At 38.6% G+C, this 27,141-nt stretch overlaps 1 protein-coding gene across 1 annotated transcript in view; it reads left to right on the top strand.

The window, feature by feature from the left end:
* The window catches only part of LOC142345736 (uncharacterized), a 160,978-nt gene that overhangs the window by 53,631 nt on the left and 80,206 nt on the right, over nucleotides 1-27,141 (top strand). Inside the window, exons 8-9 of the mRNA XM_075398032.1 lie at nucleotides 7,700-7,806; nucleotides 8,301-8,495. Coding sequence (XP_075254147.1) covers nucleotides 7,700-7,806; nucleotides 8,301-8,495 — 302 coding nt within the window. The remainder of the gene's footprint in view (nucleotides 1-7,699; nucleotides 7,807-8,300; nucleotides 8,496-27,141) is intronic.

The following is a 27,141-nucleotide window of genomic DNA, read 5'->3' as shown; positions in this document are numbered from 1 at the left end:
ACTATTCATTGCAATTTTCTTCCGGGCTTGGTATTGTTTTAGACGATTTTTTGTCTTTGAATATTATTCTGTTGCTTTTGTTTTTCTATGATAAATTTAATTTTCGAATTAGTATGAAATCATGTTGTCTAGCATATATACAACAAGGAAGACTCATGTATTATTTTTGCCGTGATTAGAAATCTAATTGTAGTGGTTCTCTGATTCTTAAGATTGAGCACTCTTTTTTGAATAATTTTGACTTTCCTGTCTTTCTTGAAAAGTTTTTATCTGCCGTTTGCTTTCGCGATCTTTTTGAGATTAGAATCATTAATTATCTGAGGGCATTTGATGGCTCTGTCAGTTTTGTCAGGCTATCAGTTTTTTTTACCATCCTAAACATTTCAGACTTTTATAACGTTACCAAACGTTTTCAATCTGCGTTTTCTTTCTCTTGGTGCGTTTTGCTGCGTTTTCTTTCTCTTGGTGACAGTGGTTTAAATTTCACCGATGTTTAGATCAGACCCGGGGAGGTAATGAGTTAATGGTGTAATACAAAAGGTAATGGCTTCAACTTTTTGTGAAGTTTTGGTGCTTCGAGTCGCTTCCGGAATTCTTCCGGCTATGTTTTTTATTTCGTCGTCATGATTTTTGTTACGACCATATGACGTCACAGCCCCTTTTTGTTCATTCATTCATGCAATTTCAACTGAATTGCATGTGTGACGTCATTTTTCGCTCTTAGTGGAGCGAGTTCTTTTGTTCATGCGCGTGATTAAATTTTTGGTCACACTTGACTTACCTCACTCTCAAAAATGACTTCCTCACTTTGAAATTGACTTTTATTTACTTTAATTCAAAGAGATGAGGTCAAATGGGTGTGTCACTCTAAATGAAGGTTATTTGAGATCAGCTAATAGAGGCAGCAATAACTTTACAGATTTTTAGTCAAAATATAACAGATCAGCCTTCAATGAAAAGACGAATTTTTTTGGTCTGTCTTTTTTACTGTTTTTTTAATGCCGATCTACGAATCTATTGCGGCTATTTTCTGGCAATCTGCCAGCTATGTTATGCGCTTGACCGATTTTTCGCCCGACCAATTTTTCGTTCGACGCTTTTGACTTTTCGTCGTCAAGAACGGGATAAACAAGTAGCGCCCAGCGGGCATTAAGTGCTCCTAGAGCCTTTCAGCTGTTTCAGCTCAAACTGTTTAATTGCCGCACAACGATAGCTGGGGCTATTATTGGCCTTCTCTTGGTTTTTACAATTCAAAGAATTTGAATTGTATTGGGGCGCTGTCTTTTTTACGACTCGAAGAGGAGTATTGCAGAAGTCCTTTTTTTAATCAATTTTTGGAGTGAATTTTGAAGCGGGAAATGAAACGCGTGAAAATATTTGGAGTGGTTTTGGTGCTGAACAAAAGTGAAGAGCGAAGCGAAAAGAGAGTGGTTTTTGTTCATACCACTGTTTTTGAGAGAGCGAGAAATTGATGTGTGAAAAATTTTTTTCTAAGAGAGCGAAAATTTTCTTTGTTCACGTGCGGCTTTGAAAAGCAGTTTTTTGCAGCTTTTGATGGTTATGAGGTTTGATTATGATATTGTATTAGTTTTAGGTTTGTTTTGATAGGAATTGATGGTTTCAAGTAGTTAATTTGATTTTTAATTCTAATTTGGAGGTTTTTGATCAGTTTTGCTGATTTTTAGACGAATTTTAATGATTTTTTTCACCTGTTTTTTTGTTTCACTGCATTAAGTGGGATTTGAATAGAAGCTTGTTACTTAAGGAATTGTCAGATACCAATTGACTATAGTTTTGTTGGTATAAATCATTTTTTTTCTATGGAAAAATGACCGAAAAATTGAGAAATTTTTAACAATTTTTCTCATTTTTTGCAGTTTTTTTTATCTTACACAAGTGTCTTACCCACCCTATTATAACTTGCCCATTGTTTTGCGAGTTTTTCATTGCCCTAATTGCCAAGGAACCTTATTCGGCTTCATGTTTCCTTGTACTATTAAAAAAACTCATTTAGTTTTTATAGTTTTTTTGTTGAATTTGTTTTTGAATGCCGTTATTATTCCTTTATTTTTTATGGCATTTGTGGAGGTTTAGGGTTCATAATAGTTGTTCTATTTGTTTAGTAATAAGTTTGGGCAATTTTGGATATGATTTTTTTTGTTGAGAAATTGACAAAAAAATAGCGAACATTGGAACTATTTTTCTTAATTTTTTTTTGCAGTTTTTCGGGTTTTTTTTCTGTTTTTTGAGACAAGTTTCATAGACTATTTTGACTTGTCTATTGTTTTGCGAGCATCTGGATGCCCTATTGGCTGAAAAGAATTTTTCTTTGGATTTATATGCTTTTGTAATATTAAGAAATTCACTAACTTTTTCCAGTTTTTTAGTGCAAGTTGTTTTTAAGAGCTTTTTTCATAATTTGGCCTCAAGTATTTTTATTAAGATTCACTTAAGTGGTTCTAGCAAGTACTAGGTGTTTTGATGAGGTAGTTTTGGCAGAGATAGTTATTTCGGGATCTCAAGTTATGACAAAATTTGATCAGATTTTTTATCATATTTTAACAGATTTGATTTTTTTGTTTTTGATTTTTGTTTTATGGTTTGGTTTCGAGAAAATCATAAATTAGTGGAGGCAAGTTTTTTCTAATGAGTAGTTGGATGGCGGTTGAATAGATTTTCACTCCGAGTTTTTTCCGGAATTCTTCAGGCTATGTTTTTTTTAAAGATCTATTCACACATTTTCATGATTTTTGAAGTCAAATTGGAGTAGCGATTTTGGTCACGCCGAAACAGGAAGTGGAGCGAAAAAGCGAGTGGTTTTTGCGGCGTGAAATATTTTTCGCTCAAAATTTAAACTAGAGTGAGAAAACGGTGTTTGAACAAAAATTCGCTTTCTCGCTAGTGGTTTTTTTGTTGACATGCGGCAATTTCACTTTGATTTTTACTGTTTTTTCGATTTTTTGGATCGGATTTTTTTCTAAATGGTTTTTCCAATCCATTCATTGTCCATTCTAGGTCTAATTTTCTGTTTAGTCAATGAAAATTCTTTGAATTGTACGTCAGGACTTGTCCTGCTATGTTTTTTGTTTCGTTGTCATGATTTTTGCTACGACCATATGACGTCACAGCCACTTTTTATTCATTCGTTCGTGCAATTTCAACTGAATTGCATGTGTGACGTCATTTTTTGATCTTAGTGGAGCGAGTTTTTTGTTCATGCGCCTGATTAAATTTTTGGTCACACTTGACTTACCTCACTCTCAAAAATGACTTCCTCAGTTTGAAATTGACTTTTATTTACTTTAATTCAAAGAGATAAAGTCAAATGGGTGTGTGTCACTCTAAATGAAGGTTATTTGAGATCAGCTAATAGAGGCAGCAATAAGTTATACAGATTTGTAATCAAAATATAACAGATCAGCCTTCAATGAAAAGGCGAATTTTTTTGGTGTCTTTTTTACTGTTTTTTTAGACTGCCGATCTACGAGTCGATTGCGGCTATTTTCTGGCAATCTGCCAGCTATGTTTTGGAGACTTATACTTTTGGTGTGAAGGGTGGTTCTTAGAGGTTGAAGACACCCCCACTGTTGCCCCCACCACGCTGTTGCCCCCCCCCCACCCACTGTTGCTCACCCCCTCCCTCCCCACGAGCCCCCGGTGCACTCCCTCCCCCCCCCCCCCCCCCGTGGCTAATGACGAACAACCTATCGCTAAAAACGCGCAATTTTATACTAATTATAAAAATTTTTTCAGCTTTTTGACAATTGGTCATTTTTTTCAAGCTTTTTGGAAATTTTCGTCATTTTTTAATAGCCGCTATCATCTCAGCCGGCTATTATAGCGCCCCTATTTTTTTTACTTCGTCGAACTTTTTTTCGCTTTACCCAGTTTGCCGCGTTTTCGACATTGCGTGAAATCTTTTTGACTTCTCTACGTTAGTTTCACTCTTCTGTCATTCTGCTCAAAGTGCTTTTAAACAGCAGCTGCTAAGCAAAACAATTCAAAATGAAGAGAGTCAGTTTAAAAAATCAAAGTCTGAAATAGAAACGGGATAAACCCATAAAGCCCATTTTAGATGCCCGATACTTGAACTTTAATCTCATAAGTTTTAGTTACTATCTATAATGCTTATTGGTATTGATACCAGACCCTGTAGCCTCTCACTGATGTTCAATTACGAAATGACATCAAAATAAATCGCACTTAAAAATGTTTTTATACAAAAATCAATATTTGTTGATATTTTCTTTTCTTTCAATTCCACTATAGTTATGGGAATCAACGGCGTTTTTTTCCGGCCATATGTGTAAAGGAACCTCCTTTGGGTTTTATAATAGGTTACTGCATAGTTTGTAGCGGTAGTGGAATGGTTCCAACATTTTGACATCACGAATTTTAGCATTTTTTCTGACAAAACGTGCAAATATTTTCATTTTTTTACATCTATTTTTCAACATTAACATCTTTCCAGACGCAGGGACTAGAAAGCGTCCTTAAGGTTTTGATGATAATTTGCTGAAAAAACTTTATTTACCATTGAATAGCTATCAATTTTTTAATATGACAATTTTCAGCATTTTTTTCTGAAACTTCTTTTCCACGTTTTTTGAAAATGCTTGTCGGTTTTTAGGTTTTTCCATTATCAAGAGCCGAAGATTTTCCTAGGGTTTCTAAATATAATGAAAGGTTTTTCAAGATTTAAACACCACGATTTTTAGCATTTTTTTTTACAAAACTTGCAATTTGTGTTTCATTTTTTTGACGTTCGTTGTCATTATTTAGGATTTTCAGCTTCACAGAAAATGTCCGTTAGGGTCTGATAAAAGGTTTCCAGAAAATGTATTTGGCCATGGATTAGTTTTAAATTTTCAGTTAGCATTTTCATTTTAGCAGTTTTTATGCAACTTGCAATTTTTTTTCAAGTTTTTTGAAATTTCTTATCATTCCTTAGGTTTGTCCAGCCTCAAGAGCCGCATAACCTCCTCTAGGGTTCGATTATAGGTTACTGCATAGCTTATAGATGGTAGATGTAATGGAATGTTTTCAATATTGTAATATCATTTAAAAAAAAATTGCAATTTCAATTTTTTGAATCTTTTTGTTTTTTTTTCGGCAGCAGCGTCCTAGGGACCTCCTCCAAGGTTTTCTTCAATTTTTAATTTGGATTTTAACTTTAAAAATCAAGAACGTCTTTGTTTTGGTTTTCCTTACTTTTTGTCCATATTTTTCACATTCTTTTTTGTAAATTTTTACCATTTTCATGGTACCTTCTTTTGAATTCGTTATATTGCTTTTTTCAATCGTTACAAAATTTAATGATTTCAGCTTTTTCTTGATTTTGTCATGTCTTTGGTTTGCAATTGATTTGGTTTAACATAAGGCAGTCGTGAGAGTTTGCTGAAAAACCTATTCCATTATTTTGGCTGATCATTAATTTCTGCATTTTTCTTTGGGCGTTGTTTTTGTTTTTAAACGATTTTTTGCCTTTGAAAATTGTTCTGTTGCCTATATCTCTTCTATGGTTAATCTGATTTTTGAAATTGAATGAAATTAATTTGTCTTTCATATATCCAAAAAGAATTATATCTTTTCTTTGTTTTAATCGCAGTATTTAGATAACTAATTTTAGTGGTTTTGGTTTTAAATATGATTACCTTTTCTTTTGAGAAATTTATTTTCGCTTCTAAGATTTATCTGCCTTATGCTTTCCCGATCTTTTTTAGACTAGAATTGTGAATTATTCGATGGCAATCGATAGCGCTGGCAGCGTTTCGAGACTATTAGTATATTGACCATCTGTATCATTTTGGACATTTTTAACGTTACCAAACGTTTTAAATAATGTTTTTTTTGCATTTTGTTTCTCTTGCTGACAGTGGTATCAATTTCATCTTTTAGATCAGCCTGTGGAGGTAATTATTCAATGGTTTAATACGAACGGTAAAGGCTATATCTGAAATAACGATTTTTTTGGAGTTCTGACGCTTCCAGTCGCTTCCGGAATTCTTCCGCCTATGTTTTTTTTGTTTTGTTGTCTGACGATCTTTTTCATTTTACATTTGCTCGCACAGCAAAGATTAAAAAGTCAAATTTTCCTGGTGACTTCTTCTCACTAACAGTGTTTGCGCGCGTGTCGTCATTTCTCTCTCTCTCTCTCTCCAGGAAAGGTTTCAAGATTATTTACGTGATTAGATTTTGATCATAAGTGTCTTACCTCACTCAATAGAATGACTTTTGCACTATTAAAATAATTTGGTTTAATTTAAGGTCAAAGGAACTCACTTATGCAGTGAAGGTCCCTAATAAGAGGCTTCTGTGGAATGAACTTTAACAAGCTTTTTTAATCTACCGCTGAATGTTTTCTACCAAGCTTTTTGAGCGGAGTCGATTTTTTTTCCAATTTAGATCTATCTGTTCTTATCTCTATAATACAACAGGCAAGTCTTTTCTTTCGTAGCTATTCCGGCAATCCGCCGGCTATATTTTGATAATTTGACGATAGAATAGATTTTGTTAATCTATAAATTATACAGCATCAGTCTTATTGTTGATTTTTGTAAGGTTGAAATTTTAAATTTATGTATCAAGGGAGCAGCAACAGCTTTTTAAGCTTCAAAAAGATTAAGCTTCAGTATTTTATTACTTCTCGACAGAATGAAAAATTCCATCATTATTTTTATAGCTGTAGGATTAGTGGAGCTATATTGCGGTGCTCTTTGTTTTTTTACAGTTCATTGAATGAATTGTATTGGGGCGTTGCCTTTTCTTTTTAAGGAATAATTCTGTTCATACTGTTTCATGATTTTTGAAGTCAAATTGAAGCGATCCTTTTAGTCACGCCAAAACGGGAAGCGGAGCGGAAAAGTGAGTGGTTTTGCGGCGTGAAATTTTTTCATTCTGATTTTTAAGAGTGAGAAAATGGGTTATGAACAAATATTCGCTTTTTCACTAGAGGTTTTTTCACATGCGCATCATGGCATTTTCGCTTTGATTTACTGTTTTTCCTAGTTTTTTGATAGGATGTTTTCTAAATGTTTCCCAATCAAGTTATAGTCCATTCTAGGTCTAGTTTTTTATTTAGTCAATGAAAATTTCTTTTTGTTTCGTCGTCTGACGCTCTTTCGTTTCGTCGTCTGAAGCTCTTTTTCGATTTAGTTTTGTTCACAGCAAAGCTGAAGTCAAATTTTCTGAATTACTTCTTCCTCTCACTAACGGCATTTGCGCGCGTGATGCCATTTCACTTTTTTAGCCAACATTTTTAGCTCATTTGCTTGATTAGATTTTGATCATGCGTGACTTACCTCTCTCAATAAAAATGACTTCTGTATTTTAAATATTAAGCTTAGTTTGGATTAGGTTAATATCAGAGGAACTCATATGTGTAATAAAGGTCCCTAATGATAAGGCTTCTGAACAAGGATATTTAACAAGCTTTTTGAATTTATCACTGAATGTTTTTTCGATATTTTTTGTCTGGCGTTGATAACTTTTTCAACTTATATCTGTATCTTTTTCTGTTTTATACGGCACGCAAGCCTTTTCTTTCCCAGCTATTCCAGCAATCTGCCGGCTATGTTTAATATCTGTTTGCAAAAGATGAATATTTGAAACAAGTCTCTTGGCAGCAAAGAAATTTTCTTATCCTGCAACTGTTAATTTGTGTATTCAAATGAATCAGACTTATGAGTTCCCCGTTAAGATGCGATGCTGGACTTTACCTCGGAGGCTGCCTCAGTGAGATCGGCGTGTTCCTTGGATTTCGACCAGGACACAGATGCACTCTCAGACCTACTTCTCAACGAGCAAGTGAGATACGCTCTATGGCATGCATTTGAACAAAAAATATCGTTGGAAAATCGATTATATCGCGTTGTCATAAAAGGCGCACATCTTTTTCTGTCTTTGCATACAAGTTACTTTTCGGTTTAATGACCAGGCATTTTTATGGGGCCAAACCAGTTACATGGTCATGATGCACGTGGATTTTAAAGATTTAGCCCTATTTTCCGAAAAAGGTGCTAGTATTCCATTTGTTCATGTGTTCTACGACAGTCGTTTAGTAAATGTAGATTTCAGTTGATTTTTTTAGGCTCCGCTGTTTACAGTGCGTAGAAAGGTATATAGACTTCTTCGTTTGTTCAGTTTCTCTTAAGATTTGAGGGTCGGTTCTGTTTCGAACTCCTCTTTAACCTTCATAGTCCCAAAACTTAGTTTTTATACCTTAACGAGAGCATAAAGCTTTGCCTTCGTCTCATTCCTACGTGTTCTTAATTTCACTTCCGGTCTGTTTCTCTTTCCAGGTTGCCACGAGATCTGAGGGTGGTCGGTCGACTCCTCGTTCCATGATAACTTCCGATGACGGACTGTTGGACTCTGCAACCACAGCAGTTGCCTCATCATCTGGTGTAAACAGTGCCACTCTGAGGCCTCCTGGAAATACCAACCAGCGACTGCCTCCGCCAGAGAACATCACTGATAAATTCGGAAAGTTCGAGGTCAGTTAATACGAAAACGTCTGTATTGCTCCCTATATAAGATAAGATGTCATCCTGTTACCAATTAGTTATTAACTGCTCTTCAACGTAGTTCATAGCAATTATTGTAAACGTGCCTGTCTTTTTACGACTCGAAGAGGAGTATTGAGATTCTACAGGTTTTTAGGACTCGAAGAGGAGTATTGATATTCTACAGATTTTTACGACTCGAAGAGAAGTATTGAGATTCTACAGATTTTTTTTTAGCAGAAAGCAAGTTTGTTCACGACTTGAATTTTGACTTCTTTCTGTTCGAGCATTTACCTTTGTTTTTGATTGTTGACTTCTGTTTTCGAACATTCCACCTACCCCTCCCTTCACCTAGCTACCCCCCCCCCCCCCCCCAAGTACCCCAGCACTACCCATTTCCCTAACCTATCTACCCACCTACCTACCTACCCCCACCACCTATCTACCCCCCCCCCCGCCTACCTACCCCCCGCCCCGGCCCCCAACTTATCCCCCCCCACCACCGCCTACCTACTCCCCCGCCTCAACTTACCTTCCCCCCACCTACCCCTACCCCCCAAACTACCCCCTCCCATCACCCAACTACCCCAGCACTACCCACCTCCCCAACCTATCTACCCACCCACCCCACCTAGCTCCCCCGCCACCTCAAAAATATTCGGCATTTTTAAAACAGTTTAATGTGGTTTGTTGGGCTACTTTTGTTTTTTTTCGCTTGTCTATTTCGATGTTCCGATTTCGGTAAGGTTAGGTTAGAGATTATAATGCACGACGATTCGACTCGACAGCAAGTTTGCTCTTGACTTGAATTTTGACTTTCTGTTCGAGCATTTACCTCCGTTTTTGATTGTTGACTTCTGTTTTCGAACATTGGACATTAACAGTGGCTTCGTTTGTAACGTATAGTAATCAGGAACTGCTGGTAATGTTCAAGGTGAAGAGGTAATTTTTATAGCTGCGAAGCTGTAAGCTTTTTGAAGCTATATTGCGGTGCTCTTGGTTTTTTTTTGTTTCGTCGTCGGACGCTCTTTTTTCGTTTTACATTTGCTCACACAGCAAAGCTGAAAAAGTCAATTTTTCTGAATGACTTCTTCCACTCACTAACGGCATTTGCGCGCGTGACCTCATTTCTCACTCGCTTTAGCGAAAGTTTTTAGGTTATTTGCGTGATTACATTTTGATCATACGTGACTTACCTCACTCAATAAAATGACTTTTGCACTTTAAAACTTAAGTTTAATTTTTAATTTGTTTAAGGTCAAAAGAACTCATATGTGCAGTAAAGGTCCCGAATTAGAGGCTTCTGTGGAATGAATTTTAACAAGCGTTAATAATTTATCGCTGAATGTTTTTTACCTAGTTTTTTGAGCGGCGTCGATTTTTTTTCAATTTAGATCTGTATCTGTTTCTATCTCTATTATATGGCACGCAGGTCTATTCTTTCGCAGCTATTCCGGCAATCTGCTGGCTATGTTTAGATTTTTTGTTCTTATATAAGTCACCGCTAATTATCTAAACTACACCACACAACCCCCCCCCCCCTCACACACACACCTACCTACCCCAGCACTACCCACCGCCCCAATATATCTACCCACCCGCCCCACCTAGCTCTCCCCGCACCTAATAAATTGTCGGCATTTTAAAATACTTTAAAGTGGTTTGTTGGGCTACTTTTGTTTCTTTTATCTTGTCTATTTTGATGTTCTGATTGCGGTAAGGTTAGGTTAGAGTTTATAATGCACGACGATTCGAGTAGTTTCCGATATTCTACCGGCTATGTTTTTTATGCAAAATTTTTGCTTGACAATTTTGACTTTTCAAGTGACTTTTACGCCCTTTACTTTTTGCGTTTCTCGTGATCTAAAACTCTCTCTCTCTCTCTCTCTCAATCACAATTTCAAGCGGATGAACTCAATTGGCGGCAATTTGATACTAAAAGTCAAATGAAAAGTGCGCCAAAATTGGTGTGATTTTTTACTTTAAATCTTAACTGGCAGGTCCGTAAAGGCTATCTAAATGCATCGTAGCTTGAAACTTTAACAATTGATATTCTCATTTAAGAATTATTCGTGATAACTGTTGTCAAGTACAAATATGTCAAAGAAAGATTTCATTGGAGTTAAGAGTAATAGACGTTCTCACAGAGCATTAAAAAATCAAAACAGATTTAAAAAAAGGTACAAAAGAGGGAGAGAGAAAAATCGATAGCGATAAATATAATCAGTGGGAGAGAAAATAGACTTAACAAAGCGAGAGAAACCCCAAAAGACAGAGAACAAAAGAAGGTTGAAAGCAGAGAAAGAAAACAAGAGTCTGGGAGAAAGCCAACGGACCGAAAAGCGAAAGGGAATTAACGGAAAAAAGAAAAAAATCGCAATTGATAAGAGAGGAAAGAACAGAAAGAATACAATGCAACAAAAGCCATAAGAACATCAGAAACCCACCGTAAATAAACAAAAAATTGAATCAAAAATAGAGAACAAAAAAGAAAAGAAGTTAGTGAACAACCGAGAAAAGAATAAGAGAAAGGAGGAAAAAGGAATGTGTGCGAGAGAAAGAACGCAAGAAAAATTGGAAGCGAAGAATGAAGGATAACGGGACAGCAAAAAAGAAAGCAGCCGAAATCATAAGAGAGAGAGAAAGCACAAGAACAGCGAGATAGTGAGCAAGCGCAGAAAGCAAAAAGCAAAAGCAAAAAAGCTCACAGTTATAGAAAACACATGAAGAGCAGAAACATAGAAGATCGAACAATGGAAAAAGGAAGATAGAGAAAGACACTGATGAGAAAGAGAGATACAACAGTTCAAAAGAGAAGAGAAAAATGATCCAGTGTGAGACAATGAATTCCGGTTCTCATAAAAAGGATGAAAGAGCAAATGAGATCACGATAGATGTGCTCAAGATGAGGAATGTGCTGATAAAAAGGAACCGTTGGCAAGCCTTTGTGAATGCTTTTGAGACGTCAACAAACACAGAGTGAGTTAAAAGGCTGGCTAATACCACCAACAAAATTGTTCTCGAAAAAATTAAAGAAGGAAAACTATTTACCTATCATGTTTTGTATGCAATAATTTATTGTATTTAAATTATTTTGATCATTTACCTTTTCAGTATCAAAAGCACAGACCGTTTTCTGAAGTCACAGACCCTTTTTTGAACAAAATAATCTGCCAACACTTGTTTTTGTTTATTGAAACACCGATCATTTTCTCTTTTTTTGAAACTTTGGCAACAGGCTTTTTCGCAAATCATTTTTTGGTAGATGACAAGGACTCTTAGCAAAATTGTGGTTCAATGACTTTTGACAACACTTTTCGGGCAATGACGTTCTGTAACATTTTTCGGCCATTGACCTCTTAGAAAAATTAATTGGTCAATGACCGTAAAGCACACTTCTTCGCTTAACCGTGCTCTTCGGTAGTGCTGTTAAAACATGCTGCTCAGTGATGCCTCTAAAACATGCCGCCTTTTGTGATCACGCGATTAATATACAGATAGTGGTATATCCTAAATATTAAACGCGGGAGCTCTCAAATGAGACAAAATTTTCGCAAGTTTAAGGGGCCTCTCGAAGCGCATGTTTAAGAGCCGCATTTAGCAGCATGGTTAAGCGAACATATCCAGAGAGGTCAACGACCTAAAAGGCTCAATGTAGATGGGTGAGAACTGAATCTGTTACAATAGACTGTAAAGTCAGGTTCAGTTACCACTAGGCTAAGAGGGCTCGAAAGTATGCTCGCACAGAGGGAGGATTTCCTGTCCAGGGTTCTAAGTGTTTTTTAAATGCTCCCGAACTAAGTTTAAAGTTCCTATTGTAATCGTGTTTTTCTGCAAAGTTTTAGCTTTACAGATTCTGCGCTATTCTAGCACACTTCCAGCTTTCAACTAAGTTTTTCACGCTTTACTTTTTGATTTTTGTGTGATCTCATATGCTCTCAATCTGAAATATGTTTATTGATTCGATGAAAGTGATTGTGAGAAACGGTGGTATGTAATCGTTATAGCGCAGTTGGTAAGATGGAAGACTACTATTCTGAGGGTCGATGGTTCTAATCCGTGTCAGGTACCCTCCCTTTTGTAGACATGAAAATTTGTAATGAACACCATGCCGCCTGTTGTTCGAGAGCACTTCTTGCGACGCTTAGTTGTTTCTGTTCCTTTGTGTTTGGGGCTTGAAAAATGCTAATCGTATCCTATATATTGAACGCGTGAGCTCTAAAATGGGATATTTTTTTATGTTTAAGGGGCATCTCGAAGTGCATATTTTAGAGCCGCATTGAGCAGCGTGGTTAAATGAACATATCGAGAGAGGTCAGCGACCTAAAGGGCTCAATGTAGATGGGTGAGAACCGAACCTGGGACAATAGACTGTTAGTCAGGTGCAGTTACCACGAGGCTAAGAGGGCTTGAAAGTATGCTCGCACAGAGGGAGGATTTACTGTCCTGGATTTTAAGTGTTTTTTAAATGCTCCCGAACAAAGTTTGAATTTCCTACTGTAAACGTGTTTTTGTGCAAAGTTTTAGCTTTACAGATTCTGCGCTATTCTAGCACACTTCCAGCTTTCAACTAAGTTTTTCACGCTTTACTTTTTGATTTTTGTGTGATCTCATATGCTCTCAATCTGAAATATGTTTATTGATTCGATGAAAGCGATTTTGAGAAACGGTGGTATGTAATTGTTATAGCGCAGTTGGTAAGAGGGAAGACTACTATTCTGAGGGTCGATGGTTCTAATCCCTGTCAGGTACCCTCCCTTTTGTAGACATGAAAATTTGTAATGAACACCATGCCGCCTGTTGTTCGAGAGCACTTCTTGCGACGCTTAGTTGTTTCTGTTCCTTTGTGTTTGGGGCTTGAAAAATGCTAATCGTATCCTATATATTGAACGCGTGAGCTCTAAAATGGGATAATATTATGTTTAAGGGGCATCTCGAAGCGCATATTTTAGAGCCGCATTGAGCAGCGTGGTTAAATGAACATATCGAGACAGGTCAGCGACCTAAAGGGCTCAATGTAGATGGGTGAGAACCGAACCTGGGACAATAGACTGTTAGTCAGGTGCAGTTACCACGAGGCTAAGAGGGCTTGAAAGAATGCTCGCACAGAGGGAGGATTTCCTGTCCAGGGTTCGGTTCTAAGTGTTTTTTAAATGCTCCCGAACTAAGTTTGAACTTCCTACTGTAAACGTGTTATTCTGCAGAGTTTTAGCTTTACAGATTCTGCGCTATTCTAGAACACTTCTAGCTTTCAACTAAGTTTTTCACGCTTTAATTTTTGATTTTTGTGTGATCTCATATGCTCTCAATCTGAAATATGTTTATTGATTCGATAAAAGCGATTGTGAGAATCGGTGGTATGTAGTCGTTATAGCGCAGTTGGTAAGATGGAGGACTGCTATTCTGAGGGTCGATGGTTCTAATCCGTGTCAGGTACCCTCCCTTTTGTAGACATGAAAATTTCTAATGAACACCTTGCCGCCTGTTGGAGAGCACTTCTTGCGACGCTTAGTTGTTTCATGTTCTTGTGTGTTTGGGGCATGAAAAATGCTAATCCTATCCTATATATTAAACGCGCGAGCTCTAAAATGGGACAAAATTTTTGCATGTTTAAGGGGCCTCTCGAAGCGCATTTTTAAGAGCCGCATTTAGCAGCATGGTTAAGCGAACATATCCAGAGAGGTCAACGACCTAAAAGGCTCAATGTAGATGGGTGAGAACTGAATCTGTTACAATAGACTGTTAGTCAGGTTCAGTTACCACTAGGCTAAGAGGGCTCGAAAGTATGCTCGCACAGAGGGAGGATTGACTGTCCTGGGTTTTAAGTGTTTTTTAAATGCTCCCGAACTAAGTTTAAAGTTCCTATTGTAAACGTGTTTTTGTGCAAAGTTTTAGCTTTACAGATTCTGCGCTATTCTAGCACACTTCCGGCTTTCAACTAAGTTTTTCACGCTTTACTTTTTGATTTTTGTGTGATATCATATGCTCTCAATCTGAAATATGTTTATTGATTCGATGAAAGCGATTGTGAGAAACGGTGGTATGTAGTCGTTATAGCGCAGTTGGTAAGATGGAAGACTGCTATTCTGAGGGTCGATGGTTCTAATCCGTGTCAGGTACCCTCCCTTTTGTAGACATGAAAATTTCTAATGAACACCATGCCGCCTGTTGGAGAGCACGTCTTGCGACGCTTAGTTGTTTCATGTTCATGTGTGTTTGGGGCATGAAAAATGCTAATCGTATCCTATATATTGAACGCGTGAGCTCTAAAATGGGACAAAATTTTTGTATGTTTAAGGGGCCTCTCGAAGCGCATGTTTAAGAGCCATATTGAGAAGCATGGTAAGGCGAACATTTTGATTGAGATCAATGACCTAAAAGGCTCAAAGTAGATGGGTGACAACCGAACCTGGGACAAAAGTCTGTTAGTCAGGTGCAGTCACTATGAGGCGAAGAGCGCTTGAAAGTATGCTCGCACAGAGGAAGGATTTACTGTTTTGAGTTCGAAGTGTTTTTGAAATGCTCCCGAACTAATTTTGAAGTTCCTATTGTAAACGTGTTTTCTTCAAAGTTTTAGCTTTACAGATTCTGCGATATTCTAGAATAATTCTAGCTTTCAACTAAGTTTTTCACGCTTTACTTTTTGATTTTTGTGTGATCGCAAATGCTCTCAGTCTGAAATATATTTTTTGATTCGATAAAAGCGATTGTGAGAAACGGTGGTATGTAGTCGTTATAGCGCAGTTGGTAAGATGGAGGACTGCTATTCTGAGGTCGATGGTTCTAATCCGTGTCAGGTACCCTCCCTTTTGTAGACATGAAAATTTCTAATGAACACCATGCCGCCTGTTGGAGAGCACTTCTTGCGACGCTTAGTTGTTTCATGTTCCTGTGTGTTTGGGGCTTGAAAAATGCTAATCGTATCCTATATATTGAACGCGTAAGCTCTAAAATGGAATAATATTTTATGTTTAAGGGGCATCTCGAAGCGCATATTTTAGAGACGCATTGAGCAGCATGGTTAAATGAACATATCGAGAGAGGTCAGCGACCTAAAGGGCTCAATGTAGATTGCTGAGAACTGAACCTGGGACAATAGACTGTTAGTCAGGTGCAGTTACCACGAGGCTAAGAGGGCTTGAAAGTATGCTCGCACAGAGGGAGGATTTACTGTCCTGGATTCTAAGTGTTTTTTAAATGCTCCGGAACTAAGTTTGAATTTCCTACTGTAAACGTGTTATTCTGCAAAGTTTTAGCTTTACAGATTCTGCGCTACTCTAGAACACACTTCTAGCTTTCAACTAAGTTTTTCACGCTTTAGTTTTTGATTTTTGTGTGATTCCATATGCTCTCAATCTGAAATATGTTTATTGATTCGATGAAAGCGATTGTGAGAAACGGTGGTATGTAATCGTTATAGCGCAGTTGGTAAGATGGAAGACTACTATTCTGAGGGTCGATGGTTCTAATCCGTGTCAGTACCCTCCCTTTTGTAGACATGAAAATTTCTAATGAACACCATGCCGCCTGTTGAAGAGCACTTCTTCCGACGCTTAGTTGTTTCAGGTTCCTGCGTGTTTGGGGCATGAAAAATGCTAATCCTGTCCTATATATTGAACGCGTGAGCTCTAATATGGGACAAAATTTTTGCATGTTTAAGGGGCCTCTCGAAGCGCATGTTTAAGAGCCGCATTTAGCAGCATGGTTAAGCGAACATATCCAGAGAGGTTAACGACCTAAAAGGCTCAATGTAGATGGGTGAGAACTGAATCTGTTACAATAGACTGTTAGTCAGGTTCAGTTACCACTAGGCTAAGAGGGATTGAAAGTATGCTCGCACAGAGGGAGGATTTACTGTCCTGGATTCTAAGTTTTTTTAAATGCTCCCGAACTAAGTTTGAATTTCCTACTGTAAACGTGTTATTCTGCAAAGTTTTAGCTTTAGAGATTCTGCGCTATTCTAGAACACTTCTAGCTTTCAACTAAGTTTTTCACGCTTTAGTTTTTGATTTTTGTGTGATTCCATATGCTCTCAATCTGAAATATGTTTATCGATTCGATAAAAGCGATTGTGAGAAATGGTGGTATGTAGTCGTTATAGCGCAGTTGGTAAGATGGAGGACTGCTATTTTGGCCGATGTTTCTAATCCGTGTCAGTACCCTCCCTTTTGTAGACATGAAAATTTCTAATGAACACCATGCCGCCTGTTGAAGAGCACTTCTTCCGACGCTTAGTTGTTTCAGGTTCCTGTGTGTTTGGGGCATGAAAAATGCTAATCCTATCCTATATATTAAACGCGTGAGCTCTAATATGGGACAAAATTTTTGCATGTTTAAGGGGCCTCTCGAAGCGCATGTTTAAGAGCCGCATTTAGCAGCATGGTTAAGCGAACATATCCAGAGAGGTCAACGACCTAAAAGGCTCAATGTAGATGGGTGAGAACTGAATCTGTTACAATAGACTGTTAGTCAGGTTCAGTTACCACTAGGCCGAGGGATTGAAAGTATGCTCGCACAGAGGGAGGATTTACTGTCCTGGATTCTAAGTGTTTTTTAAATGCTCCCGAACAAAGTTTGAATTTCCTACTGTAAACGTGTTATTCTGCAAAGTTTTAGCTTTAGAGATTCTGCGCTATTCTAGAACACTTCTAGCTTTCAACTAAGTTTTTCACGCTTTACTTTTTGATTTTTGTGTGATCGCAAATGCTCTCAGTCTGAAATATATTTTTTGATTCGATAAAAGCGATTGTGAGAAACGGTGGTATGTAGTCGTTATAGCGCAGTTGGTAAGATGGAGGACTGCTATTCTGAGGGTGGATGGTTCTAATCCGTGTCAGGTACCTTCCCTTTTGTAGACATGAAAATTTCTAATGAACACCATACCGCCTGTTGGAGAGCATTTTTTGCGACGCTTAGTTGTTTCATGTTCCTGTGTGTTTGGGGCTTGAAAAATTCTAATCTTATCCTATATGTTGAACGCGTGAGCTCTAAAATGGGATAATATTTTTTGATGTTTAAGAGGTCTCTCGAAGCGCATGTTTTAGAGCCGCATTGAGCAGCATGGTTAAATGAACATCGAGAGAGGTCAGCGACCTAAAGGGCTCAATGTAGATGGGTGAGAACCGAACCTGGGACAATAGACTGTTAGTCAGGTGCAGTTACCACGAGGCTAAGAGGGCTTGAAAGTATGCTCGCACAGAGGGAGGATTTACTGTCCTGGGTTCTAAGTGTTTTTTAAATGCTCCCGAACTAAGTTTGAATTTCCTACTCTAAACGTGTTATTCTGCAAAGTTTTAGCTTTACAGATTCTGCGCTATTCTAGAACACTTCTAGCTTTCAACTGAGTTTTTCACGCTTTATTTTTTGATTCTTGTGTGATCGCAAATGCTCTCAATCTGAAATATATTTTTTGATTCGATAAAAGCGATTGTGAGAAACGGTGGTATGTAGTCGTTAAAGCGCAGTTGGTAAGATGGAGGACTGCTTTTCTGAGGGTCAATGGTTCTAATCCTTGTCAGGTACCCTCCCTTTTGTAGACATGAAAATTTCTAATGAACACCATGCCACCTGTTGGAGAGCACTTCTTGCGACTCTTAGTTGTTTCATGCTCCTGTGTGTTTGGGGCATGAAAAATGCTAATCGTATCCTATATATTGAACGCGTAAGCTCTAAAATGGTATAATATTTTTTCATGTTTAAGGGGCCTCTCGAAGCGCATGTTTTAGAGCCGCATTGAGCAGCATGGTTAAATGAACATATCGAGAGAGGTCAGCGACCTAAAGGGCTCAATGTAGATGGGTGAGAACCGAACCTGGGACAATAGACTGTTAGTCAGGTGCAGTTACCACGAGGCTAAAAGGGCTTAAAAGTATGCTCACACAGAGGGAGGATTACCTGTCCTGGGTTTTAAGTGTTTTGTAAATGCTCCCGAACTATGTTTGAATTTCCTACTGTAAACGTGTTATTCTGCAAAGTTTTAGCTTTAGAGATTATGCGCTATTCTAGAACACTTTAGTTTTCAACTAAGTTTTTCACGCTTGAATTTTTGAGTTTAGTGTGATCTCATATGCTCTCAATCTGAAATACGTTTATTCATTCTATAAAAGCGATTGTGAGAAACGGTGGTATTTAGTCGTTATAGCGCAGTTGGTAAGTTGGTGGACTGCTATTCTGAGGGTCGATCGTTCTAATCCTTGTCAGGTACCCTCCCTTTTGTAGACATGAAAATTTCTAATGAACACCATGCCGCCTGTTGGGGAGCACTCCTTGCTACGCTTAGTTGTTTCATGTTCCTGTGTGTTTGGGGCTTGAAAAATGCTAATCGTTTCCTATATATTGAACGCGTGAGCTCTAAAATGGGACAAAATTTTTGCATGTTTAAGGGGCCTCTCGAAGCGAATTTTTAAGAGCCGCATTTAGCAGCATGGTTAAGCGAACATATCCAGAGAGGTCAACGACCTAAAAGGCTCAATGTAGTTGGGTGAGAACTGAATCTGTTACAATAGACTGTTAGTCAGGTTCAGTTACCACTAGGCTAAGAGGGCTCGAAAGTATGCTCGCACAGAGGGAGGATTACCTGTCCTGGGTTCTAAGTGTTTTTTAAATGCTCCCGAACTAAGTTTGAATTTCCTACTGTAAACGTGTTATTCTGCAAAGTTTTAGCTTTAGAGATTCTGCGCTATTCTAGAACACTTCTAGCTTTCAGCTAAGTTTTTCACGCTTTACTTTTTGATTTTTGTGTGATCGCAAATGCTCTCAATCTGAAATATATTTTTTGATTCGATAAAAGCGATTGTGAGAAACGGTGGTATGTAGTCGTTATAGTGCATTTGGTAAGATGGAGGACTGCTATTCTGAGGGTCGATGGTTCTAATCCGTGTCAGGTACCTTCCCTTTTGTAGACATGAAAATTTCTAATGAACACCATGCCGCCTGTTGGAGAGCACTTCTTGCGACGCTTAGTTGTTTCATATTCCTGTGTGTTTGGGGCTTGAAAAATGCTAATCGTATCCTATATATTGAACGCGTGAGCTCTAAAATGGTATAATATTTTTCATGTTTAAGGGGCCTCTCGAAGCGCATGTTTTAGAGCCGCATTGAGCAGCATGGTTAAATGAACATATCGAGAGAGGTCAGCGACCTAAAAGGCTCAATGTAGATGTGTGAGAACCGAACCTGGGACAAAAGACTGTTAGTCAGGTGCAGTTACCACGAGGCTAAGAGGGCTTGAAAGTATGCTCGCACAGAGGGAGGATTACCTGTCCTGGGTTCTAAGTGTTTTTTAAATGCTCCCGAACTAATTTTGAATTTCCTACTGTAAGCGTGTTATCCTGCAAAGTTTTAGCTTTAGAGATTCTAGAACACTTTAGTTTTCAACTAAGTTTTTCACGCTTTAATTTTTGATTTTTGTGTGATCTCATATGCTCTCAATCTGAAATACGTTTGTTCATTCTATAAAAGCGATTGTGAGAAACGGTGGTATGTAGTCCTTGTAGCGCAGTTGGTAAGTTGGAGGATGCTATTCTGAGGGTCGATCGTTCTAATCCTTGTCAGGTACCTTCCCTTTTGTAGACATGAAAATTTCTAATGAACACCATGCCGCCTGTTGGAGAGCACTTCTTGCGACGCTTAGTTGTTTCATATTCCTGTGTGTTTGGGGCTTGAAAAATGCTAATCGTATCCTATATATTGAACGCGTGAGCTCTAAAATGGTATAATATTTTTCATGTTTAAGGGGCCTCTCGAAGCGCATGTTTTAGAGCCGCATTGAGCAGCATGGTTAAATGAACATATCGAGAGAGGTCAGCGACCTAAAAGGCTCAATGTAGATGTGTGAGAACCGAACCTGGGACAAAAGACTGTTAGTCAGGTGCAGTTACCACGAGGCTAAGAGGGCTTGAAAGTATGCTCGCACAGAGGGAGGATTACCTGTCCTGGGTTCTAAGTGTTTTTTAAATGCTCCCGAACTAATTTTGAATTTCCTACTGTAAGCGTGTTATCCTGCAAAGTTTTAGCTTTAGAGATTCTAGAACACTTTAGTTTTCAACTAAGTTTTTCACGCTTTAATTTTTGATTTTTGTGTGATCTCATATGCTCTCAATCTGAAATACGTTTGTTCATTCTATAAAAGCGATTGTGAGAAACGGTGGTATGTAGTCCTTGTAGCGCAGTTGGTAAGTTGGAGGATGCTATTCTGAGGGTCGATCGTTCTAATCCTTGTCAGGTACCCTCCCTTTTGTAGACATGAAAATTTCTAATGAACACCATGCCGCCTGTTGGGGAGCACTCCTTGCTACGCTTAGTTGTTTCATGTTATGTGTGTTTGGGGCATGAAAAATGCTAATCGTATCCTATATAATGAACGCGTGAGCTCTAAAATGGGATAATATTTTTTCATGTTTAAGGGGCCTCTTGAAGCGCATGTTTTAGAGCCGCATTGAGCAGCATGGTTAAATGAACATATCGAGAGGGGTCAGCGACCTAAAAGGCTCAATGTAGATGGGTGAGAACCGAACCTGGTAAAATAGACTGTTAGTCAGGTGCAGTTACCACGAGGCTAAGAGGGCTTGAAAGTATGCTCGCACAGAGGGAGGATTTACTGTCCTGGATTCTAATTGTTTTTTTTAAATGCTCGCGAACTAAGTTTGAGTTTCCTACTGTAAACGTGTTTTTCTGCAAAGTTTCAGCTTTACAGATTCTGCGCTATTCTAGAACACTTCTAGCTTGCAACTAAGTTTTTCACGCTTTACTTTTTGAGTTTTGTGTGATCGCAAATGCTCTCAATCTGAAATATGTTTTTTGATTCGATAAAAGTGATTGTGAGAAACGGTGGTATGTAGTCGTTATAGCGCAGTTGGTAAGATGGAGGACAGCTATTCTGAGGGTCGATGGTTCTAATCCGTGTCAGGTACCTTCCCTTTTGTAGACATGAAATTTTCTAATGAACACTATGCCGCCTGTTGTTCGAGAGCACTTCTTGCGACGCTGAGTTGTTTTATGTTCCTTTGTGTGTTTGCGGCATGAAAAATGGTAATCCTATCCTATATATTAAACGCGTGAGCTCTAAAATGGGACAAAATTTTTGTATGTTTAAGTGGCCTCTCGCAGCGCGTGTTTAAGAACCACATTGAGCAGCATGGTAAGGCGGACATTTTGAGTGAGGTCAATGACCTAAAAGGCTCAAAGTAGATGGGTGACAACCGAACCTGGGACAAAAGTCTGTTAGTCAGGTGCAGTCACTATGAGGCGAAAAGCGCTTGAAAGTGTGCTCGCACAGAGTGAGGATTTACTGTCCTGGGTTCTAATTGTTTTTTAAATGCTCCCGAACTAAGTTTGAAGTTCCTATTTTAAACAACGTGTTTTCCTGCAAAGTTTTAGCTTTATAGATTCTGCGCTATTCTAGAACACTTCTAGCTTTCAACTAAGTTTTTCACTCTTCAATTTTTTATTTTTGTGTGATCTCATATGCTCTCAATCTGAAATATGTTTATTGATTCGAGAGAAGTGATTGTGAGAAACGGTGGTATGTAGTCGTTATAGCGCAGTTGGTAAGATGGAGGGCCGCTATTCTGAGGGTCGATGGTTCTAATCCGTGTCAGGTACCTTCCCTTTTGTAGACATGAAAATTTCTAATGAACACCATACCGCCTGTTGGAGAGCACGTCTTGCGACGCTTAGTTGTTTCATGTTCATGTGTGTTTGGGGCATGAAAAATGCTAATCTTATCCTATATATTGAACGCGTGAGCTCTAAAATGGGACAAAATTTTTGTATGTTTAAGGGGCCTCTCGAAGCGCATGTTTAAGAGCCATATTGAGAAGCATGTTAAGGCGAACATTTTGAGTGAGGTCAATGACCTAAAAGACTCAAAGTAGATGGGTGACAACCGAACCTGGGACAAAAGTCTGTTAGTCAGGTGCAGTGCTATGAGGCGAAGAGAGCTTGAAAGTATGCTCATACAGAGGGAGGATTTACCGTTTTGAGTTCTAAGTGTTTTTTAAATGCTCCCTAACTAAGTTTGAAGTTCCTATTGTAAACGTGTTTCTGCAAAATTTAGCTTTATAGATTCTGCGCTATTCTAGAACACTTCTAGCTTTCAACTAAGTTTTTCACGCCGTACTTTTTGATTTTTTGTGATCTTAAATGCTCTCAATCTGAAATATGTTGATTGATACGATAAAAGCGATTGTGAGAAACGGTGGTATGTAGTCGTTATAGCGCAGTTGGTAAGATGGAGGGCCGCTATTCTGAGGGCCTAAGGTTATAACCCGTGTCGGTACCCTCCTTTTTGTAGACATGAAATTTCTATTCAACACCATGCCGCCTTTTCGAAAGCACTTCTTGCGACGCTGAGTTGTTTTATGTTCTTCTGTGTGTTTGGGGCATGCAAAATGCTAATCCTATCCTATATTTTAAACGCGTGAGCTCTAAAATGGGACAAAATTTTTGTATGTTTAAGGGGCCTCTCGAAGCGCATGTTTTAGAGCCATATTGAGAAGCATGTTAAGGCGAACATTTTGAGTGAGGTCAATGACCTAAAAGACTCAAAGTAGATGGGTGACAACCGAACCTGGGACAAAAGTCTGTTAGTCAGGTGCAGTGCTATGAGGCGAAGAGAGCTTGAAAGTATGCTCATACAGAGGGAGGATTTACTGTTTTGAGTTCTAATTGTTTTTTAAATGCTCCCGAACTAAGTTTGAAGTTCCTATTTTAAACAACGTGTTTTCCTGCAAAGTTTTAGCTTTATAGATTCTGCGCTATTCTAGAACACTTCTAGCTTTCAACTAAGTTTTTCACTCTTCAATTTTTTATTTTTGTGTGATCTCATATGCTCTCAATCTGAAATATGTTTATTGATTCGAAAGAAGTGATTGTGAGAAACGGTGGTATGTAGTCGTTATAGCGCAGTTGGTAAGATGGAGGGCCGCTATTCTGAGGGTCGATGGTTCTAATCCGTGTCAGGTACCTTCCCTTTTGTAGACATGAAAATTTCTAATGAACACCATACCGCCTGTTGGAGAGCACGTCTTGCGACGCTTAGTTGTTTCATGTTCATGTGTGTTTGGGGCATGAAAAATGCTAATCTTATCCTATATATTGAACGCGTGAGCTCTAAAATGGGACAAAATTTTTGTATGTTTAAGGGGCCTCTCGAAGCGCATGTTTAAGAGCCATATTGAGAAGCATGTTAAGGCGAACATTTTGAGTGAGGTCAATGACCTAAAAGACTCAAAGTAGATGGGTGACAACCGAACCTGGGACAAAAGTCTGTTAGTCAGGTGCAGTGCTATGAGGCGAAGAGAGCTTGAAAGTATGCTCATACAGAGGGAGGATTTACCGTTTTGAGTTCTAAGTGTTTTTTAAATGCTCTCTAACTAAGTTTGAAGTTCCTATTGTAAACGTGTTTCTGCAAAATTTAGCTTTATAGATTCTGCGCTATTCTAGAACACTTCTAGCTTTCAACTAAGTTTTTCACGCCGTACTTTTTGATTTTTTGTGATCTTAAATGCTCTCAATCTGAAATATGTTGATTGATACGATAAAAGCGATTGTGAGAAACGGTGGTATGTAGTCGTTATAGCGCAGTTGGTAAGATGGAGGGCCGCTATTCTGAGGGCCTAAGGTTATAACCCGTGTCGGTACCCTCCTTTTTGTAGACATGAAATTTCTATTCAACACCATGCCGCCTTTTCGAAAGCACTTCTTGCGACGCTGAGTTGTTTTATGTTCTTCTGTGTGTTTGGGGCATGCAAAATGCTAATCCTATCCTATATTTTAAACGCGTGAGCTCTAAAATGGGACAAAATTTTTGTATGTTTAAGGGGCCTCTCGAAGCGCATGTTTAAGAGCCACATTGAGCAGCATGGTGAGGCGAACATTTTGAGTGAGGTCAATGACCTAAAAGGCTCAAAGTAGATGGGTGACAACCGAACCTGGGACAAAAGTCTGTTAGTCAGGTGCAGTCACTATGAGGCGAAAAGCGCTTGAAAGTGTGCTCGCACAGGGGAAGGATTTACTGTCCTGGGTTTCAAGTGTTTTTTAAATGCTCCCGAACTAAGTTTGAAGTTCCTATTGTAAACGTGTTTTTCTGCAAAATTTAGCTTTATAGATTCTGCGCTATTCTAGAACACTTCTAGCTTTCAACTAAGTTTTTCACGCCGTACTTTTTGATTTTTTTGTGCTCTTAAATGCTCTCAATCTGAAATATGTTGATTGATACGATAAAAGCGATTGTGAGAAACGGTGGTATGTAGTCGTTATAGCGCAGTTGGTAAGATTGAGGGCCCCTATTCTGAGGGCCTAAGGTTATAACCCGTGTCGGTACCCTCCTTTTTGTAGACATGAAATTTCTATTCAACACCATGCCGCCTTTTCGAAAGCACTTCTTGCGACGCTGAGTTGTTTTATGTTCTTCTGTGTGTTTGGGGCATGCAAAATGCTAATCCTATCCTATATTTTAAACGCGTGAGCTCTAAAATGGGACAAAATTTTTGTATGTTTAAGGGGCCTCTCGAAGCGCATGTTTTAGAGCCATATTGAGAAGCATGTTAAGGCGAACATTTTGAGTGAGGTCAATGACCTAAAAGACTCAAAGTAGATGGGTGACAACCGAACCTGGGACAAAAGTCTGTTAGTCAGGTGCAGTGCTATGAGGCGAAGAGAGCTTGAAAGTATGCTCATACAGAGGGAGGATTTACTGTTTTGAGTTCTAAGTGTTTTTTAAATGCTCCCTAACTAAGTTTGAAGTTCCTATTGTAAACGTGTTTTTCTGCAAAATTTAGCTTTATAGATTCTGCGCTATTCTAGAACACTTCTAGCTTTCAACTAAGTTTTTCACGCCGTACTTTTTGATTTTTTTGTGATCTTAAATGCTCTCAATCTGAAATATGTTGATTGATACGATAAAAGCGATTTTGAGAAACGGTGGTATGTAGTCGTTATAGCGCAGTTGGTAAGATGGAGGGCCGCTATTCTGAGGGCCTAAGGTTATAACCCGTGTCGGTACCCTCCTTTTTGTAGACATGAAATTTCTATTCAACACCATGCCGCCTTTTCGAAAGCACTTCTTGCGACGCTGAGTTGTTTTATGTTCTTTTGTGTGTTTGGGTTGTGCAAAATGCTAATCCTATCCTATATTTTAAACGCGTGAGCTCTAAAATGGGACAAAATTTTTGTATGTTTAAGGGGCCTCTCGAAGCGAATGTTTAAGAGCCACATTGAGCAGCATGGTAAGGCGAACATTTTGAGTGAGGTCAATGACCTAAAAGGCTCAAAGTAGATGGGTGACAACCGAACCTGGGACAAAAGTCTGTTAGTCAGGCGCAGTCACTATGAGGCGAAAAGCGCTTGAAAGTGTGCTCGCACAGGGGGAGGATTTACTGTCCTGGGTTTTAAGTGTTTTTTAAATGCTCCCGAACTAAGTTTGAAGTTCCTATTGTAAACGTGTTTTTCTGCAAAATTTAGCTTTATAGATTCTGCGCTATTCTAGAACACTTTTAGCTTTCAACTAAGTTTTTCACGCCTTACTTTTTGATTTTTTTGTGATCTTAAATGCTCCCAATCTGAAATATGTTGATTGATACGATAAAAGCGATTGTGAGAAACGGTGGTATGTAGTCGTTATAGCGCAGTTGGTAAGACGGAGGGCCGCTATTCTGAGGGTCGAGGGTTCGAACCCGTGTCGGGTACCCTCCTTTTTGTAGACATGAAAATTTCTAATCAACGCCATAACGCTTGTTGTTTGAGCGCACTTCTTGCGATGCTGAGTTGTTTTATGTTTCTCTGTGTGTTTGGAGCATGAAAATTGCTAATCCTATCCTCCTATATATTAAACGCGTGAGCTCTAAAATGGGACAACATTTTTGTATGTTTAAGATGTTTAAGGGGCCTCTCGAAGCGCATGTTTAGGAGCCATATTGAGAAGCATGTTAAGGCAAACATTTTGAGTGAGGTCAATGACCTAAAAGACTCAAAGTAGATGGGTGACAATCGAACCTGGGACAAAAATCTGTTAGTCAGGTGCAGTCGCTATGAGGCGAAGAGCGCTTGAAAGTATGCTCGCACAGAGGGAGGATTTACTGTTTTGAGTTCTAAGTGTTTTTTAAATGCTCCCGAACTAAGTTCGAAGTTCCTATTGTAAACGTGTTTTTCTGCAAAGTTTTAGCTTTACAGATTCTGCGATAATCTACAATACTTCTAGCTTTCAACTAAGTTTTTCACGCTTTACTTTTTGATTTTTGTGTGATCTCAAATGCTCTCAATCTGAAATATCTTTATTGATAAAAATAAAAGCGATTGTGAGAAAGGGTGGTATGTAGTCGTTATAGCGCAGTTGGTAAGACGGAGGGCCGCTATTCTGAGGGTCGAGGGTTCGAACCCGAGTCGGGTGCCCTCCTTTTTGTAGACATGAAAATTTCTAATCAACACCATGCCGCCTGTTGCTCGAGCGCACTTCTTGCGACGCTGAGTTTTTTTTATGTTCCTTTGGGTGTTTGGGGCATGAAAAATGCTAATCCTATCCTATATATTAAACGCGTGAGCTCTAAAATGGGACCAAATTTTTGTATGTTTAAGTGGGCTCTCGCAGCGCATGTTTAAGAGCCACATTGAGCAACATGGTAAGGCGAACATTTTGAGT

This window comes from Convolutriloba macropyga, chromosome 9 (assembly GCF_964194025.1).
Source record: "Convolutriloba macropyga chromosome 9, txConMacr16.3, whole genome shotgun sequence".
NCBI classification, from domain to species: domain Eukaryota; kingdom Metazoa; phylum Xenacoelomorpha; order Acoela; family Convolutidae; genus Convolutriloba; species Convolutriloba macropyga.
Note: the sequence above shows the minus strand (reverse complement) of the source record. Positions and strands in the feature narration are given on the sequence as shown.